General features: G+C 47.6%; 1 protein-coding gene across 1 annotated transcript; it reads left to right on the top strand.

Annotated features, from left to right (window-relative positions):
- Positions 1-1292: 1292 nt before the first annotated feature.
- On the top strand, positions 1293-13065 carry LOC119249352 (gasdermin-C2-like). The gene is made up of 8 exons (XM_037516635.2): positions 1293-1351; positions 3383-3551; positions 6545-6656; positions 9760-9786; positions 10809-10948; positions 11223-11355; positions 12095-12168; positions 12826-13065. The coding sequence occupies exons 1-8, from the start codon at positions 1293-1295 to the stop codon at positions 13063-13065; spliced, it is 954 nt and encodes a 317-aa protein (XP_037372532.1).
- The last annotated feature ends 7423 nt before the right edge of the window (positions 13066-20488 follow it).

The following is a 20488-nucleotide window of genomic DNA, read 5'->3' as shown; positions in this document are numbered from 1 at the left end:
AATTTTTGACTCAGTCTAAGCACACCATTTCTCCTCTAGAGGTTGATGTGAATGGACCATTGGACTTCAAGAGCACTAGGCTCACGGGAGTGGAGATTGACGTGGCTGTGGATGCTGTGGCAGAGGCGAACGTTGGGGCGGAATTTTCTCAGTTGCAAGAATCCTCCCTCCAGTATCAATTTGTTGAAATCTTAGAACCGAAATTAGAAGACCTCAGAAAGAGGTGAGGCCATGGGAGAAGGAGGGGATGTGTCCGCAGAGCCCTGGGGTGTGCTTATTGTTGGCAAAGAGGCATTTGCAGGATTTGTTGTTGAGACTCAAAATGAAGAAATTGGCATCCCGTGCTGCCTTTTTTTTTTTTTTTTTGGATATTCATTCATTCATTCAACTAACAGTACTTATTCAATATATATTTGATAAAGCAGTAATTACCCAGTACTGTTCTATTTCATGGTATTTGACAGGAAAAACTTTGTCCTTACCCATATTACATTCAGTGAGACAGGGGACTTTACAGTAAGTGAGGAAATAGCATTGAAAAAGTAAATAAGCACAGTATTTATTAAGGGAACAGAGACTATGCATTTCTTTCTTTAGATAAAATATGCAGCAGTGTGCAGATACTGAATTTAACTCTGTGAATGTGGTATCACACAGATCGGTCTTAACAAGGAAACTCTTAAATCTTTATATCAATTTTAGCGACAGAGACATCTAGTTAAATAGCATTTCTGTCAATACAAAGAATTATTAAATGATAAATCTAGTTCAATCTGATTTTCAAGACCATGCATGATAGAATAGCTCTCTGCTGGCAAGTCTGTCCTTCAGGCACAACTGAAAAAGAAAACCACAACAATCCAGCTGTGTATCTCATTAACCATCACCAACATGCTGATGACCGAGTTGTCTTTCTCCCTGAGGCGGTGCTTTGTTACTCCCTAAGGTTGTGGAGTCCTGAGAGGTGAGGGGGGCCTGGACACAGCAGCTGCCATTCCTGGAGGATGAACAGGGAGGGAAGGTTGGAGGCTTTGGTCCCCCTGAGTCTTGCAGGGAAGCTCCTCAGTTAGTGTGAAATAACACGTTGCCTCCTGATCAGCCCCAGAGCCTTGTTCTGGCTCTAGCACGAGAAGTGGCAGAGCATGATAGCCTTGGCCTTAGGGTTGAGCTCCCCTGAGGCTGGAGAGAAATCTGCTGCTACCAGTGGACCCCACAAATATGAGCAGGGGCCTGGGAATCAGGCTCTGGGTAATAATGGAGCTTGGCTTGATGATGCAAGAGGATCAGTGGTAATGGATTCCCAGCCCAGCCCCTCCCCCTCCATCCAGCAGGTGACCATCACTGGAAGAAGGTGGGTTCCTACTTCCCCACACACTTCCCTCCCATTATCTTGATAAAGAGGATCCCAAACCTGAAGTCATGGCGCCACCCAACGTGGGCAACACTGAGCAACACTCATGGGAGAAAAGGGTAACTGAGAACAACATGGAGGAGGGTATCAGGGCTGAAGTCAAGCTTTATGACTCAGACTGGATGAGAAAACAAAGATTTCAGAGGAGCAATCATGAGAAACTTCAACAGAGTTTGAGATTCTGAATTAAACCAAGAAAAGCAGGTTCAGGACATCAGAAAGATATCCAGGGGGAAAAGTATTCTTCACTCATTACACTGTGTGGACACGCATGGCTGGTGGGTATTAACCTTGTGATGCTGTGCTTCTTACCTTGTGCTTTTTAAGTTTCAAATTTTTATTTATTTATTTTTTATTAAAATTTTTTATTTTCTTACATTATTTTTCATTTCTGTACAACATTTCATTTCTGCCCTCAGGTGTAGCCCCTATAAATCTCTTCCCCATCATGCATGAACTATCACCATAGTGCCTTGTGCTCTTACCTCTACTGTTTTGGCCCCTACTCCCCCCCACCCCTGCTGTATGATCAGATCTATAGTTTCCTGCGAGTCTTGTCTTTTTTCTGATCGTCTGGTTGGTTCCCCTGCAGTCCTCCTGTAAGTGAAAACATCTGATATTTTTCTATTTCTTTCTGACTTATTTCACCGAGCATAAACCCTTCCACTCCAAGGATGCCACTGCCAGTTGCATGACTTTATCTTCTTTGTTGCTGAGTAGTATTCCATTGTGTAAATATCACCATATCTTCTTGATGCAGTCATCTGCTTTTGAGCATTGCGTTGTTTCCAGATCTTAGCTATGAATAGTAGCACCAAGAGATTTTAAATGAGTAAAAGAAAGAAATCTAGATAATTATACTAGATTGGAGCAGGGGATGTAACAGTTTTCACCTACAGGTATCTAAGATTATGAAGGACACTCTGAGGCTCGTAGCAGAAACTGGCAAAAGAATATGTGCTGGAAGAGAATCTATTTTGGTCTCTCTGTGATCTAACAGTTGAGCTCAGAGGTAAAGAAAGAGAGGCAAGCAAGAGCAGAGGGAAGCGGTCCAGATGAGGGAGGTCCTGCTACAGGCCACAGTTGGGAGACTTCACAATTAGTGGGGAGCCAGTGGGTGACAACCTGGTTGACCTGGATGAAGGTGAAATAAAATATGGCTTGGAGGGAAGGAGATGTCAGAGGACGCAGCACCTAGAGATGCTCTAAGGGGCTTGACTGTCCCTGAAAGGACCACAGGAGACCCAAGCCTGGATGCTCAGTGGCCTCCCCTGCTGACAGCAGATTAAAAGTTTTGAGGTTTCGACACGGCTGTTACCTGGACACCAGTCCCGTGGGAACTTGGGTAGACTCAGGGCTGACTCTCACATCAGAATGGAAATGAAATGTGTCTTCGGGGTTTCAATCCTCTTATTGCCACCTCCCTCCAAACCTCTGTCTTCAGTTAGGTGAGGGAGCCCACCTGCAAGGACATTACTCCATGACACCCTCCTGCGCTGGCCATGACAATCACCCAGCACCCCTGCTTCCTCCTGCCTGCTGAGGCAGCTCCACATTCTCCCTGATGGTGCTGATGTGGCGCTCAGCATGGTGGTCACACCCCTGAGGACTGTTATCAGCACCAGGGTGTGGCTGCTCCAGCCTCTCTGATGAGAGGCCCTGTGCTGGGATCTATAACCTGCCCCCAACCAGACCGTCTAACTTGGGAACATGCAGATGTTTCTCTATTAGTACCAGACTCTGCTGTTTCCTTTACCCCACCAGAGAACAGGGCCTCTCCACTGTGCCTGTCTGAGGCTGTTCTGTGTTCCTCCGTAGCTCAAAGCCATAAACCCATATTTTCCTGCCCTTTGAGGGCTCAACGGTGAGAATGTAAAGTCTGCACTCTCCCAGGTCTTGAAGAGGAGCCCAATCCAGAGTCATGTGAGGAGGCATCGCTTTCTCTCTGATCTTCTCCTCTCTTATCTCCAGGAAACTGTTGAAACCGCTGCCCCGCTTCATGAACCAATACCGGAGTTCACGGAAAAACCTTTATGTGGTGACAAAGACGGTGGAGTTGCTCAACAGCCCTGTGCTGCGAGACATCAGCAGTGGGAATGCTTCTGGAGGTGTCTCTCTCCCTTGGAATCCTGCTAGCAAGGTATGGGGCGGGAGCTCCGGAGCCCAGCCATGCTCCCCAGGGCCTGAGCCCGCTCAGCCTCTGCCTCTCTGGGGGTTAGAAGGTGCAGGTGACTGTTTCCACCTGCCATGTGCAGGGCCTGACTCCAGGCCGGAGACCACATCCTAACAGCCTCATGCTTGGTGCTTCTCTGGGTGGGGCCATTCAGTGATGACCAATAGGAAGTAGATCAATTAAATAATCATGATATGTTACATTTTACTCTTGGAGAGTGTTAGATCCTGGTGAATCTGAAGGTGGGGTTGCTCTACTGTACACACGTTCAGTTTCATGCTGGAAGAAATGAGGGCCACCGTCTCCAAACTGCAGTGGTCAAAGTTGCTACATGTTGTGATATCCTGATTGAAAAGACTTAAGGAATGTGCTTTATATATTAACGCACACATAATATACCTAGTGATTCACGACGACCACCTATAATACTTTGACATAATATTATTAATCCAGTGATTTTTGTTTTATAATGTTATTTTGCAGGACATGATTTTTGGGTATTTTGTTCTCACTTACCAGATTTAGAAAGTAAAGAAATAAAATACCAGGTTGTGAACAACTTTCCCAAGTTCAGTGATTTTTCCCTAGAAGAGTGTGTAGAAGCTTCACCCATATCATTAAAAAAAAAGTATCAATTTATCATTAGTTTACAAACTATATAAATTCCATGTCATCTTCATATTTCAATGTGTGTGTATGCCTTATAGCACCCGCCAGCAAAGTTCTAGTGCCATCCCACTATCAAATTGACCTCCTCTGCCTTTTCCTCCTCTCTCCTCACTCCTGCCCCAATTCTCCACAACCACCATATTTTTAAGAGTCGTTTTTACTGTATATTGTCATGTTTGCTTTGGTTGTTCATATTCCTCATTTGAGCAAAAACTATTGGTAATTGTTTTTTCCTTTGTGACTTACTTGCTTAGGGCAATCACCTTGAGTTGCACCCATGTTGCAATAAAATGCAAGTTTTCTTCTCTTTAGAGCTGAGCAGTATTCCTTTGAGTGTGTCTACTACAACTTCTTAATCTGCTCATCCAGTGATGGGCATTTAGGTGGTTTCTGTGTCTTCACCATTATTAGTAATGCTGCTGTGACCATAGGGGTGCACAAAAATTTTCATATTAGTGCTTTCATATTCTTTGGCTAAATGCCTAGGAGTGGTATTTCTGCATCAGATCAAGGTCAAAAAGAAAGACAATGTGATAAACTCAGTGGATACTTAACACACAGATATCTACTAGCACATTCCTTATTTTATCTTATATCTTTAAAATTGTATAATCTAGATCTTTCAAGTAAGAATGCATCCATGTATTCAAGAGCATTTTAAGATTGATAATGGAGATATGGTACCCTGTGTCAAAACAATAGATAGCCTCATTCAATATGTTAATTTTTGGCAACATTCCTATAAGCGTAAGGTAGAAAATAATCATGGATGCTATCACTTTTATTTACTAAACTTTTTTTGGGGGGGGATGATCAAGAATTGAGATGTTCAATAGACACAATAATATATATAATGTGAAGAATAAAAAATCCCATTTGCTTACCAACTCTAGTTATGTATATCTGGATGTAACTTCTTTCAGAAATAAATGGAAATAAATGGATCTATATGGAAATATTTTACTGAAAAATACAGGGAAATCCTGAATAAAGAAAAAATGAAGTCATGTTCCTTCTACATAATTATATGTTAAAGAGGCCAATATTTTAGTGAAAAACAGGTTTAAATAATTTCAAACTATATACTATTTTCCTTTTACTCTGAGGAGAGAACTGATGTACTAATCTAAATCATGAGGAACAAAAAGCATATTAAAAGAATCTAACAGTGTTTTGTAAGAGCACAAGAGCATGGGAGAATTGTCTATCAAGTAATCATAGTGGACTTCTCAGAAGAAACCCTACAGTCCAGAAGCAAGTGGGATGACATAGGGCAAGTGCTGAAGGGAATAAAAAACTGCCAACCAAGCACGTTATACCTAGAAAAATTTCCTTTAAAAAAAAAAGAAATAAAGGATTTTATTTTAAAGGTAAATATATAGACAGATACAGAATTCTGTAATGCTGAAATACAATTTTGGTACCTACATCATCTTTATTTCTGGCATAGAACTAAATGTCAAGAGCATAAACTTTAATTATAACCATAAAACTGTTAATAGATATACAGTATAAAGACACATAAAGTTTGACATCATAACATAAGTGGAGTGATAACTGTAAAGCAGTAACTTCTTTCTTCCCTGACAACCACTCATTTTACACTGTCTCCACAGAGTTACCTTTTCCAAATCTCATACAGTTAAATCGTACAGCACTTCTTTTTAGTTTGATTTCTTTTATGCTATGAAATGTATTAAAATTCCCCCATGCCTTAATGGTTTATGTGTTTAATGGTGAATAATATTCCAGGGTCTGGATACCCCAGTGTTTATCAATCCTATCTATTGTAGGACATTTTGCTTACTTCCAAGTTTTGACACTTAGGAATAAAGCTGATTCTAGACAACCATGTGGTGGTTTTTGAGAGGCAAATTTTCAATAACTTTTTAGTAACTAATAAAGAACATGCTAGATTTTATGGTGAGAGCAGTATGCTTAGTTTTGCAAGGAATCGCCACACTGTCTTCCAGGGTGGATGCACCATTTTGCATTCTGACCAGCAATGAATGGGAGTTTTACCCTGACCATGGTTCACATGGAGGTTTTTGCTCTGGTAAATTGTGATCTTCTTCCCCTACCGTTCGGTCTCTCCAATTTTGAGGACGTTGAGATTCTCTGCAATGTGAACTACTCTCCGGACAGATCTCAGAACAGTTGTTGGTGACTTTCTTTCTTTACATTTTTACTTATTGTTAGGGTGGATGATGACTTCCAGCCTCTTTTCCAGATCTCCTTGACTTTCAAAACCAGGTGTATATTTGACCATGTTCCTGGGCTTCTGCCCCCAGGGTGAAGGAAAAAGCAAGTATCAAAAGCAGAGTGAGCTGGTGCTGAGTCTACAGAAGGGCATGGTGATGGCCTACAAGAAGAAGCTGCTGGTTTTTGAGGATGATGGTTGGGGTAAGTAGAGGTTGAGGGATGCACATGTTCCGAGGGGTGGGGTGTGTTTCTGCTGGAAAGAGAAATGGAGGAAAAGAGCATCAACATGAAACGTGACTTCGCTGCCTGTCAGCACCCTTTACCAACTGTCTGGAGCACACACATCGGGCCTTATAAACTGTTGTTGCAGGGAGACTGAGACGGTGTGAAGAATGAAAAACGGGTGCTCAGCATGGGGTTGTGATTGGCACTGGGCAAGGTTGCCCTTGGGCAGACCATCTCTGATCCTTCAAGGTGACTTTTTCTTAGCATCTCAACTGAGGAGCCCCAGGATCCTCCCTCTATGGGGTTACCCACAACCCCCAAGTCAAAGCTTGCAAGACATGAGCGCAATCACAGACGTTGTAGACTAAAGCCACAACCACCCAGGCAGGATTTTACCAGAATCTCTTCCTCCTTCATTAGCCTGAATGGACAGTCCCCAACACAAACACTTGGGTTCTGACACCACATGTGTAAACCGTTTGCATCAAAAAGCAAGTGTGCAATCTGGGTGACATGAAGGCTGCAAACCCACCAGCTCACATTCCTCGGACTCTCCATTCCCTAATTTAAGTCACATCTTCAGGTGGCCTGATGCAGCCGGGGGCAGATTCCTCAGAGATAAGGGGATGTCCTCAATCCTGCCCCCCACTCCCCTCTGGAGAAATCTAATTGCAGCATCTGGTCAGGGTCAGGTCCTGCTGTCAATTACCCCCTGTCAGTGACATTGGATAGAAAGATCTTGAACTGTCCAGTCTTGCAGGGTCAGTGTCTTTTGCTTCTGGAGAAAGTCCAGCCCTCCCCAGAGTGAGGCCCTCCTGAGGGCTAGAGAGGAGGGTGGTGTCCCCAGTGTAGAGGAGGTCAGAGACCCCCGCAGAGGCAGCAGGAGATGATTGTGCTTCTATGGTCGTGGCGTATGACAAAGCGCCATGACTTTAGGGAGGGAGGTGGAAGATGCTCAATCTTCAAAAATACTGTTTCATAAGTGTGGGGAATGAGCTGAGAGAAGCTAAAGGCCCCCACAGCAGTGCTGCGGCAGGGACAGCCACGAGGGGGCGGGGCCAGCTGCTGTTACACAGCTTCATGCTGATGAGCAAGGGAAGGAGCCTTCACCATGTGCAGGGGAGGCGGACACCGGCTCACTGATCTGATTTCATCCCTACAAGAGATCAGAGAGGAAAATAAAGTGCAGCGAGTTGAGTAATTTGCAAATATTTGCTGTGTGACTATGGAGAACATCAGACTCTCTGGGGCCGTCTTCTCTCTAACTCGGAAGTGAGACCTGCTCTGCAGAGTGGGGGGAGTTAGAGAGGAGTGTCTGGCACAGAGTGGTCTCCACCCCCAGCCTCCTGCATCCTCCCCAGGACCTGATCAGGGGCTCAGGTTCCTGCCTTCTCACAGCCCCTCACCCAAGGGCCCTCCAGTTATCCCCCTCCCGCCAGCCACTTCCCCTCACAGCCAAGTCCATAAAGAATCTCCACACTCTGTGTCTCCCCTCCCGGCCTCGCTGCCTCCACCCGCTGCAGTTCACCCCAGAGATCACGTCTTGGCAGGGCCTGCTTGGACGCTCCCCTCCCTGGATGCTGGACACTGATCTCTGGGGCTCCTTTCCTGGGCTGTCTCCATGCTGTCTCCTTCATGGGCTCCGTCCTTTGTGATCACTTTCTCTTTGGTGGAGGGAAGTCTCAGGCCTTGGCGTTTTCTAAGTAGGATTTGAAGCCACCGGGGAAGCTGGCAGTGTGTGGAGAGGTCAGGAGGGAGGAGACTCAGGACAGAGAGAGCTGAGAGCCGGCAGAGGGGAGAGCCCTGCAAGGGTGGAGTGAGCAGACCCTCCCCTGCCCAGCTCCCGGCCAACATAGGCAGGTCTCTGGTGGAGCGAGTGGCACCCGTGGGTGCAGATCCCAAGGTCTTCTCAGCATCAGACCCAGAAGGTCCAGAGTGAGGTCAGGGGCGCTTAGTTCTGAGAAGCACCCCACTGCCTCTGAGGGAGGGGTGCCCAGTCCCTTTGGGAATAGCTGCCACATAGGTCTGCAGGAGCAGGGCTGGGCTGCTGGTGGGGATGGGGAAGCCTCCAGCAGGGTGACCTGGCTTCTTCTCCTTTCAGATGTTCTCGATGACTCAGATGGTAAACTGAAAAGCTTTCCAGAAGAAGTTGAGTTCCCAACTCAGTGTGTTTGACTTGACCTTGACCCTGTGCACCCAGAGATAATCAGGGTGCTCACCAGAGCCTCAGGGGCTCAGTCCTCTCCCCACAGAAAGCCAGCCCCTCCTGCACAGCCTGCCAGCTCCCTTATTTTCACTAGCAGGACCCTGGAAAACACACAAAAAACGAGCTTTTTCTGCTTAACACTGAGATGTCACCTGTGTGTGTGTGTGTGTGTGTGTGTGTGTGTGTGTGTTTTGTAACGAACTCTTGGTGAGTGAGCCCTTCTTTTTTATCTTTCCAGAGAGGTTTAGTGATCGGTCATTAGGTAAGTGATTTTTTTAAGATTTTATGTATTTATGCATATAAGAACTGGGGTACAGCCCAGAGATATGGGGTTAGCTGTTTTTGTGCCAGGAGACTGGGATCTGATCTGCAGGACTCAACTCTGCACAGCAGAACCCCCACATGCTTGCAGTGGCCTCCTTCCCAGGGCACTGGGATCTGGTCCCCTGGGCGGTGGGCAACACAGGTGGGGAGGAGGGTGGGGAAGTAGGGGCAGAAGCGCAGAGAAACTGAGCATCTTTTAACTAATTTTTGGGCTGGGAATTTAATTTCTCTTCTAGTAATGGAGTATGAATATATTGGTCCCATCCCCCCAATAGGTGAGTGTGTGGTGGGGTTGGGGGAGGAATCCTTCCTGCCACGATCAGCTGAGTCCGGCAGTTGTCCCTGCCTTTGGCACCACTGCCCTGGGCCTGGCCCAGCACCCTGTCCAGGGGGCTCCTGGGGGCTGAGGGTGGGGAGGGTGGGCCTGATGGGGCAGGAAGAGGTGCTGCAGGAGGGAGGCGGGGTCGGAGGAAGAGCAAACCCTCCACAGTGTCTCAAAATTAAATTTGAAAATGCATGAGACATGATGGTTTGTGTTTCTCTTTCCAGGAAGAATAGAGGAACCCTTTGGGCAAAGTGAGTGTAACCTAGGGTTCTTGGTGGAAACTGACAGGCTGATACCACTTGGACCTTCCCTGCCACTTGGACAACTGAATGAATTCTCCTCCATGTTCACATTGTCACATCCCTCCTCTGTTCATCCACCCTCCCTCATCCACACTCAGTCCCTCCACCCTGATGAGGCTGTGTCGGAAACAGACACTCATCTGGGCACCAGGGTCTTGTGGGTGGACCCTCAGGTGCTCTGGGAGAGGTGAATTCCTTCTAGACTCAGAAGACAGAGATGCAAGTGTGATGTGCAGGTTGCAGGATGTGCCCAGTACTACTGCATGTGCTTCACATACTTGACACCCCGGTGATTGTCACCACAGCCTCATTTTATTTATTTATTTTATTTTAAGTTTTTAAATATTTATTTATGCATACAGGAACTGGGGTAAGGCCAGAGGTATATGTAGGGGGGTGAGTGGATTCACCAAAGACAGAGCGGGGAGCAGAACAGGCGGATCTGCTGAAATACACTGCTGAGGGGAGCAGTGGGCGAGTCAGGTGAGGTCTGCTGCACCATGTGGGTCAGTGCCCTGGCCGGCCAGGGATTGAACTTGTGCTGCAGAGACTGTGGACAGCTTCACAGTGCTGTGTTTAACCCCTTCCACCACGAGGAAGGTGCCACAGCCTCATTTTAGATGTGGAAACCGAGTCCAGAGCAGGGAAGACTCTCATCTCTGCAGCCCAAAGTTGGAATCCTCATTATTCCAGAAAGATCCCTTGAAGGAGTCTGGGCACTTTTCTTACATATCCCAAGACACCTTTAAGATTCTCCATCTCTGCTCCCAGTGTCTACCCCCTTATTTCAGCTGTAACTTCATCTTTCTAGCCTAGTTTGACACCTCCACCCCCGGAGCTCAAACACATCACTCACAGAGATGCTTTTTGTTATCAGCTTGAAATCAGATGAGTTTTGCTCACATCAATGGGGACAGGATTATCCTAGGAATGTTCTAACCTAAGAGTTATTTCCATGTCCTGGATGACAGCTTTCGAGTGCATGGAAGAAGAAGTTTTCATCAGAGTGAGGAAAGTGGCTTTGCTGTCAAGGAACATTCGGGCTATCATGTTAATTAATATCCAAGCTATGCTGGGGGACCGACGGGCTCTGGAGGCCCTCATGGACACGGTAAGGGGGCCCCACAGCTGTCTGGGGCTGATCAAACCTGCAAATGGTGTGTGTTTAGGAGATATGGCTGCCCACATGCATGGGGAAGGAGACTTGGTTAATAGTAGGGGGATGAGAGGGCCAGGGTTATGATGCCCACATAGTGCAGGTTCTTGGTATCCCTTGGGGGTAGAGAAAGACATTAACCCAATTTTTCATTAATAACTTATAGATCATAACTTATAGGCAAAATTATATGACAATATCATTATCATCATCATCCTTGCTTTTGCAGCTTGAGCAGGAGAAGCCCCTGGGTCATTTGAATGGCCCTGGTGCCACCATCCTGGATGAGCTGGCAAGAATCCCAGAATATCCACATGTTGACGCAGTGTACCTCATCCTTTACCTGCTTGAAGCCATAATGGGTGAGAGAGATTTAAGGGGCTGTGGGAGTCTCAGGGTTGGTGCCCAGAACCCCATAAAGGATTTTGTTAGCTGCCCCCTCTTCAAAGCACTTTGATGAATATGGTTTTCATCCTCACAGTGGTCCTCACTCAGAGGGGCCCATGAGGTAAACTAGTCATGTAACATGAAACTTGAACCTGGACAGACCAGCCCAAGTTCATCCCCCTTCTCATTGGGGTGGGTGATTCCAGCCTCTAGCCTCAGAATCCCAACTCTGGACTATGTGCTGTAGCACCTTGGAGACCATCCCCAAAGCAGAAGAAAGACTCAGAGGACAGGAACTTGGACTAATAAAAACTTAGTAGGTTTTATACTTTTGCCTAGAGGTCTGCATCTTGTTTTTTTTTTTTTTTCTTTAAATATATTTTTAAAAGATTTTATGTATTTATGCATACAGGAGCTTGGGTGCAGGCCAGAGGTGTGGGGAGGGGGCTGAGAAGATTCACCAGAGACAGAGTGGGGAGCAGAACAGGGGGATCTACTGAAATACACTGCTGAGGGGAGCAGCGGATGAGACAGGAGAGGTCTGCTGCGCCATGTGAGTCAGCTCCCTGGCTGGGGATGGAACTTGTGCCATGGTGGTGATAACCCTGAGACTTAACTCCTAGGCCACAGGGCGCCCCCCATAGGGTTTCCTAGGTCACCCTGTTGTGGGGTATTTGACTCCTCACTCTTTTCCCAAACACCCTCTGTCCCCAGTGCTGAGTGACACCCAACATGCTCTGCTGGCCCAGTCCATGGAGAAGAGGATCCTGCCCTATCAGCGGGAGCTGGTGAGAAATCCCCGGGCCAGCATCCGTGGGGGCAGAGGGAGGAAGGCAGAGAGAAGAGAGACTCTGAGGAAAGAGAGATGACGCAGTTTGGGCTGGGAGGGGAGACCCCATCCCAGTGTGGCCCCTGGGAAATCCTGCTCATGTCCTTCTGGAGAGCAGTCAGAGTGGGTGTGCGGGTCTCAGTTTCCGTGGTAACCACTGCAGAGGCCCTCAGAGTTCTAAAATAGTTGAACAGGGCTAGAGGTTTAGGAGTTCAGGGCTCTGAGGAATACCCCTACTTTACTCACATAGTTCCCATTTATATTGTTTTTTTCTGTCTGCGAGTATGTATGTATGAGTCCATAGGAGTGTGTAGAATTATACATACATATTCACACACTGCACACATGCACACACACACCTAAAATTCCTAATACCTTTGCTATGTTAGTATATTAGTCTCACCAGTTAGCAACCCAGGAACCAATCTTCAGTAATTTCTGGTAACTTGTGTGTAAGATCACATTGAGCACAAGACGGGACCAGAATGGAGTCCTGTCCCCATAACCAGAACTTTCTTTCCTCCATCACCCTGTGTCAGTCCTCAATGTTGGGACAGAAGTTTTCCTCTTCTCTGCTCAAAGGCTGACCCGTGACCCCTTATGCCATTACTTCTAGGTACGAAGCATCCTGGAGCCCAACTTCAAGTACCCCTGGTGGATTCCCTTCACCCTTGACCCCCAACTCCTTGCCCTCCTGCAAGATGAGGGTGTGGCCATCACCTATGGGCTGCTGCAGGAGTGTGGGCTGAGGATGGAGCTGAATAACCCCAGGTCCACCTGGGATCTGGGAGCCAAGGAACCCCTGTCTGCCCTGTATGCCTCCCTGTGTCTGCTGCAGCAGCTGAGTGAGGCCTGAGTACCCCTGGGGTGCAGCAAGTCCAGGGAGGTCAGCGCCACCCATCTGTGAGGTGGTGTCCTTGTGGGCTCAGGGCGTTAGGGCTCCCTGCCTCTGCCTTTCACGGTGGGACCAACAGGGATTTGCGGGAACATTTTGGGGTGATGGAAAATCTGTCTTGCTATAATTCATTATTGTCAAAACTCACCATAGTATCCGGAGGAATGGAGCATTTCATTGCAAGTAAATTTTACTTTGAAACAATGTAAACTGATGTTGAGTTTTAGTGAATATGAATTGTGAAGTGGTTCCAGTGAATTGTGTTGATATCTATAACTTACTTTGAAATGCATCAAAAAATCAGGTGTAGGGGTCTCCCTGGTAGCCTAGGGGTTAAGTCTCAGCGCCATCACCTCTGTGGCCCGAATTTGATCCCTGGCCATGGAGGTAACCCACATGGCGTGGCAGACCTCTCCTGTCTCCCCTCAGCAGTGCATTTCAGTTGATCCACCTGTTCTGCTCCCCACTCTGTCTCTGGTGAATCTTCTCTCCCCTTTATACCGCTGGTCTACCTCCCATTTTTCTTTGCACGAATAAATAAATATATATTTTTAAAAAATTGCATCTATAGATTCCGGTAGGAAGAGATATGTGACCAGGAAATTTGGAACGTGTTAATGGTATGGGACTATGGCTGTAAAATAGACTAGAATTCTCTTTTATTCTTGAAATATTTTTTGTAAGCCAGAAATTGTTTTGAATAAAAACTTACCCCTTAAGTTGTGTTAATAAGTAAATATACAGGGCCTCCCCTGGTGGTGCAGGTGGTTGAGCGCCGCGCTGTGTAGCTGTCTGCAGCCTCTGCAGCACTGGTTCGATCCCCACCAGCCGGTGAGGGTCCCACATGGCCTGCAGACCTCTCCTGCCGCGCCCGCTGCTCCACTTAGCAGTGTATTTCAGTCAGTTTGCCTGTTCTGTTACCCGCTCTGTCTCTGGTGAATGCTCTCACCCTCCTGGGCATCTAACCTGTACCCAGGTTCTTGTATAAATCTCTCTTTTTTTTTATAAAAAAAGTAAATACACATAAAGGAATGAGATGAGTGAGTATATGTTATGAGTGTATATGCTCACAGGTATCGTGTATATATGTTCATGTCTATGAATATATGTAAACATGCATGTACATGCATCAACACAGAAGTGGAGACGTGTGTGTATGTGTCACATGTATGTGTGTGTGTGTATCATCATTGAGCACTTACACAATCACTAATGTCACCTTAAAGAACAGGGTCCCAATCCCGCCAGCTCTCTGGAGTCCCTATTTGCCTCTTTTGTGTGACCCCCAGGCTCCTTGTCTCTTTTCTAATTCTCCTCCCCACCTGAGCTGCCACCAGGAAGTCCACCTGGACGCCTCCCTCTCCCTAACCCCACCTGCTCCTCAGGTGAACTGTTGCCTCATCCCTCCTCACCTGGATGGGCTCAGGGGCCCTGAGAACTGGTGGCCCCTCCACCAGTCTCCTTCTCTTCAGGTCCCCTCCGAGGCTGGGGTCTGGAATCGCAGCAGCCACGGGTGCTTAATGCAGCCCCTCCAGTCCCTCAGGGGCTCGCACAATCACTGGCCCCCCCTCCACGTGACAGCAAGGGGAGGAGCCCCACGAGTTCACCCCGGCTTCTCCACCCTCCCCACTGCTCCTGCCTGTCCCCATTCTCAGAGTTGATTTCCTCCCCACTGGCAAAGGTGAGGGACCAGGGCTTCTCCCATTGGCCTCTCGTTCTCTCTGCTGTTCACCAAGACCTTATTATTGGTGAATCGCCAAGGACTGTGACCGTGTCCCCACGTGGTTTCCTGCCCGTTCTTTATTCAGGCGGACCCTGTGCTGACACCAGTCGTTGTATTAGTTCATCAATGGATGACCGAGTTCTGTGGCCCATCAATTTTCTCAAGAGGCTCATTCCCTGAGCATCTTCACCCTAGAGAATCGCTGCCTCTTGTCTTTACAGGGACGCACACCTTGGGGCGAGGTGACTTTCTTAGGTAGTGCCTTCTCTTCCTCAGTCTTCTGTGACATTGCAGACATTCAAATGGCTCCAGGTGCTGATGGGTGCTGTGAAAGATGAAGTCACTCAAGTGTTCTTCCTTCTTCAAATGAATTTCCTTTTGCCAATGCCTGCCTAGAGAGTTCTTTCTGTACCCCTGATATCACACACTTTTCCCAAGCTGTGCCTGTGCATCAACCACGGGCTGTGACTTTTCCTGGGACACCATGTGTTTTGAGCTGTGAGCCGGTGCTTTCATTTCAAGAAACATCCTCACCTAAGTGACTATGTTCTGTATTCTATTTTCCATCCTCTCCGTATCGCACCTGCTTTTCTTCATTTAGGGTCTTCCATATGTCTGTTTCATCTTGTCCCATGTCTACACCTTTGCTCTTTCATCGTCTTTCTGAGTCATCACAGGTCTTGTTCAACTCTCAATGGTCATCACTCAGTTTAGAGGTTGGGTTGTTTGAGCCCCATCTTGTTTCCTCAGCTTTGCAATCTCCCTTCGCCTGTAATTCTATTAGTTCATCTTCCCATCGTTGAAGCGTTGCCACGTGAAGTAATATCTCATAAAATTACTCTAGTCCACAAAACAGTGATGATGTACCGTGTTTTTGTCACATCCTGTTGGGCCATGTGATCTCTTCAAATTGGGTATTTCACTCTCTCCACTTTCCTCTAGTGTGTCTGCATGGAATCTCCGACATCTTTTTTTTTTCATTTTCTGTATTACTCATTACCAACATGGGCGCTCTGTCTGAACACTGTGTATGAACAAAGACAGTGGGTAGGGGTAGGTGAGTTTGCTTTCTCTCCCCCTCGTGCATCACTTTAATTGAGACCTGTTTTTCTTCACTTTAACTGAGACCTGAAAACTGTTGTGAATAATATGTCTTCTGAACCTAAGGTCACAGGCTAAGGTCACAGACTTGGAGGGTGAAGGGCTAACCTGGGCTCTAAGCTATATATGTTTGATCCGGACTCCATCCCATCTCGTGATTTTCTAAAATCTTGGACTTTATGTATGGATTCTCTCCCTTCATCCATCAAGGGCCATTGTCCTTACACAAATGACTTCTGATACCATCTCCCTGCACACCCTGGCCCTTTTGTCCAATACTGTGATGATTGGATTGTGGAATCTTAGACCCATGTGAATTGAGGTCAGGCTGTAACTGGATCACCTCCATTTTGTAACAGAAACCTCTAGAGCAAATCCTGGGACTCAATGAACTAAACTTTAAGCAATCTTTGTTCTCGTTCCCCTCTATTACCTCCTTGTGATTATTCTTCAACTTGCAACTAATACATTTCTTTTCAATGGCATTTCCTGGGTCTCATAAAGCTGATTGTTACGCCTCTAAGAAAAACCTCTTTGCTCCTTGGAGGTTATGAGAATATAAAAAACAAATAACTCCTGACTGTTGCCTGATCTTGACCCTGAGGAGACACTCCCTGCTGAGAGTGTCAGACCCCAATCCCCATGATGCCTGGACAGCCCAACCTTGGACCTGGAAATGTGCATCTCCCCACTTCACATCCTGAACCCCCTCCCTTCTGCCCACCTCCCCACTTCACATCCTGCGCCCCCTCCCTCTCGACCCCCCTTATATAATCACAGACACCTGGCACTTGGGGAGCTGGGTGTCAGGTTCCTAATCCCACTGAGTGCCTTGGTGGCCACCCTGAACCAGCTCCTCAGTGAAGAGACAAATCCTGGCTCTGAGTTTGACCATCTGGGTGATGAGCGACTGACCGGTTTGCTTGCTCACAGGCTTCATGACTCCCCCACACTAGGGGGAGTGGAGCTGACTGTTTTGGGATCTTCCTTGCTGGGGACCTTCATTCAATGTGGGCTCCATGTAGCCAGCCCAGGATCCCCCAGCGGCTCTAGCTCCTGTCCTGGCCTCCCCATCACCTGCTTTAGGTCCCTCATCTCCTGATCACACTGCCAGACCCCCCTGCTGAGACTCGGGCCTTGTCTCCCCACTCTTCCCATGTCCGCAGAGCTGCGTCGGGTAGCACAGGTCTTTCCTGGAAGCAACATCTGCTGACTCCACAGACAGGAGAGTCAAGTCTCGTTCAATCCACTCAATTAACAGGGAGTAGTTGTAGGTGGACCCCTCCTTGACCAGGTGAAGCACTGAGGGCACTACAGGTTGTGTGTGTGTGTTTGTGTGTGTGTGTGTGTGTTTGTGTGTCTCCACACATGTGTGCGTGCCTCCACACACGCGTGCACACAGCCTCTCTGAGAGGCTGCGCCCAAATGTCCCAGGCTGGTCTCCAGCTGAGACTCAACATCACGGAAGGGAGAGCCCAAGGACTCTGAGCTGGCTTTCCAGGGCTCTCTATTCCCCCCAGGTACGCAGTCACAGATTCTCCCGAGGAGTCCATACCCACAGTGTGGGTGTTGAGGTAACCATGCATTTTGAAGCTAGTGAGAGACAAATGTAGATAAAGCCTGCATTGTGTTATAAGGCATCCCATCTGCAGTTTTGGTTGAGGCTGTGCCAAAATCTCATGGGCTCCTTTGTGGCACTGCGGGGTAACCTGGGTAGGGCTCTGCAGCCCTCCAGGGGAGCTGCTAAGAGGGGTGGTGTAGAGTCAGCAACAGGACACTGTGCAGGTTTTCTGATCCAGCAGACCAGGTAAAGGAGGAGTTAGAGTCCTCAGTGGTTTTTTGCAGGCTTTTATTGGGGTTCACCAGGCATACGGCAGGCAGGGGTCCTGGGGGGCCAGGAGGCTGGCAGTCCTCCCAGCCCCCAGCAAATCCTCACTCTCTCTGGGCTCTCCGGTGATCTCTGCTTCTGCTTCTTTACTTCTCTCTCGGCTTTTCTCTCGGCTTCTCTTTTGGCTTCTTTTTCGGCTTCTATTGCCGCCCTCAAAAGCACAGTCTTAGCCCAGGTGAATGCTGTCTACCTCGGCCCACACCCTACTCCAGGTGCCCGCCATCAGACATGCATTCAGGACCGCAGGGATCCATCATCTATCCTGATGGCGGGAGGGCAGAAAAGCCTGATACCTTTTACCTTACCCTACAGGTGGCTTTGGAAGAAACAAAGGCTGTTGGATTTAGGGACATGCTTTCTGTAGTGCTGAGGCCCCCTCCCCGTTAGGCACCCTTCCACCCTCTCTCCTGTCTCCCCGTGCCAACATTCCAGTCTGGCCAGCTCTGAAGGTGACTGAGTGTGGGTGGTGGGTGTGGGTGTCCCAAGAGCAGAGGACAGCTCTTCTCTCAAGGACAGGTGCTATTTCATTGGCAATTCATTTGCAGAGGGTGAGGTGCTTTTGCAATTCGAGTGTTCATTCTCCTTCAGATGTGATACTTGAACAAAGGCTCAAAGTGAAACTGGGTGGGGAGTAATTATGTCACTGTTTGGAAGAAAAGGTGCCTGAAGGAGGAATTAGCAGATGCAGAGACTCTAAAGAATGAAATTCCTGGAGTTAGAACAAGTGAAATGAGTGAAGAATTCATCAGAAAATGAGGGTGAGTTGGTGCGGGCCCTTCTAGTCATTATTTGAACCTGGTTCACTTCAAGTGGCAGTTATCTGAGTGGCTTGAGTTCAAGGTTCACACAGCACTTCCTGATTCAGTCTGAGTTTCGGAGCCGGCATATCCATGGGGCCGTCTTGTGACGACACCCTTTGTAGATGCTGACTGTGCCCTCCACAGAGACCAGGATCTGATCATTTCTCATCACTAGCAGTGCTAACACCCTGGCCCCATCCACCGCCAGCTCTTACCTGGATTATTGCAATCTCCTCCTCACTGGACTCTCTAGTATGTTCCTACTGCATTACTTAGTCTATTGTCAACGCAACAGACATGTCAAAAGGTGCAAAATTTTAGTTCATAACTCTTTCCAATAGCTGCTAATCCTACTTCAGTTTAAAACATCAAACATATGGCCAGTAGGAGTTTGTACCAATTTGTCCTCAGTTTCTGATGCCAAAACCCTGTTCTTATACTAAAAATTTCATTCTTTACAGTCGTTGTACTTGCTGATTCCTCGACCAGGAATCCTTTCCTCCAAGCAGCTACATACATGGTTCTCTACTTGGCTTCAGTTTAAATCATTGTTCCAATGCACTTCTCAGGGAGGCCTCCCTTGTCAGATTGCAAGTTCAGCCATCCCTCTGTTGCTACTTGAAGTTGGGCTCCAGGATGCTTCTTCCTAGAAGAAATGGCCTAAGATGTTACAGGTCAGTCTTCTGGTAGGGAAGAGGAAAACTTCTGTCCCAACAGTGAGGGGTAATGCAGTGTAATGCAGGAAAGACAGTTCTGGATACATGGGGACCTGGAGTCCCTCCTGGTCATAACTTGTGCTCAACCGATTGGACACATGTTACTGGAAATCATTGATCTGGGTTCTGAGTGGCAAGTGGAGATGTAACACGACAATGGTGTTTGGGATATTAGGTGTGCATGTCCATGTGTGCTGTGAGTGAATGTGTATGTATAATGCTATACACTCCTGTGGACTCATATACACATGCATGGAGTTAAAAAAGGCAATTGAAAAGGAAATTATGTAAGTAAAGTGGGGGACTACCCGAGTCCTGAGCTCCTCAGACCTGTATCTCTGTTTGACTATTTTAGAACTCCGGGGTGCCTCTGCAGGAGTTCCCATGGTAACTGGGACACTCACACCCACTGGGCCTGCACTGCAAGAAACAAGAGCTGGGATTTCCCAGGGTGCACACTGGGATGGGGTCTCCCCTCCCAGCAGAAACTGCATCATCTCTCTTTCCTCAGAGTCACTCTTCTCTCTGCCTCCCTGCCCCTTCCCCTGGATGCTGGGCGCTGGCGATTTCTCACCAGCTCAGCTGATGGCACAGGGTCCTCCTGTCTATGGCCCAGACCATCAGAGCACATTGGGAGTCACTCAGCGCAGGGGAAGGAGTGTTTGGGAAGAGTGAGGGGGAGTAGATTTTCCTCTGTCCTTCTCCTCAGGTCCCCTCAGTGCCTGGTGTCTGGCATCACAGCAGCCACTGGGACTTACTCAAATGCAGCCCCGCTCTGGCCCCTCAGGGCCTCAGCACAATCACCAGCCCCCTCCATGGCGACAGCGTATTGGATGGGTGATCTGGGCTCCATCCCATCGCCAGTGATTTTTAAATTCCTGTATGAAATTCTCACTTCATCCATTAGGAGCCATTGCCACTAAGCAAATGGCTTCTGAGACCAACTCCCTGTGACTCCCGGCCCTCCTGGGCATGGCTGTGCTGATAAGATTGTGGGACTTTAGTGCCATGTGATGAGGTCAGGCTGTACCTGGATCACCTCCATTTGGTAACAAAACCTCCCTTAGACTAAATAATAGGACTGAAAGCATCAAACTCAAACCAACTTTCATTCTCTCCCCCACACCCTCCTTGTGATAAATCTTCAACTTGCAAC

This window comes from Talpa occidentalis, unplaced genomic scaffold, assembly GCF_014898055.3.
Source record: "Talpa occidentalis isolate TD23 unplaced genomic scaffold, MPIMG_talOcc4v2.1, whole genome shotgun sequence".
NCBI classification, from domain to species: domain Eukaryota; kingdom Metazoa; phylum Chordata; class Mammalia; order Eulipotyphla; family Talpidae; genus Talpa; species Talpa occidentalis.
Note: the sequence above shows the minus strand (reverse complement) of the source record. Positions and strands in the feature narration are given on the sequence as shown.

What these genes read in the sequence shown, in the direction of transcription:
- LOC119249352 (XM_037516635.2), top strand. Translation starts at nt 1,293, where the DNA reads ATGGATTCCCAGCCCAGCCCCTCCCCCTCCATCCAGCAGGTGACCATC. An exon ending in CTTGGAATCCTGCTAGCAAG is followed by an intron (nt 3,552 to 6,544) that starts GTATGGGGCGGG and finishes TTCTGCCCCCAG; the next exon opens with GGTGAAGGAAAAAGCAAGTA. An exon ending in AGAGGAACCCTTTGGGCAAA is followed by an intron (nt 9,787 to 10,808) that starts GTGAGTGTAACC and finishes CCTGGATGACAG; the next exon opens with CTTTCGAGTGCATGGAAGAA.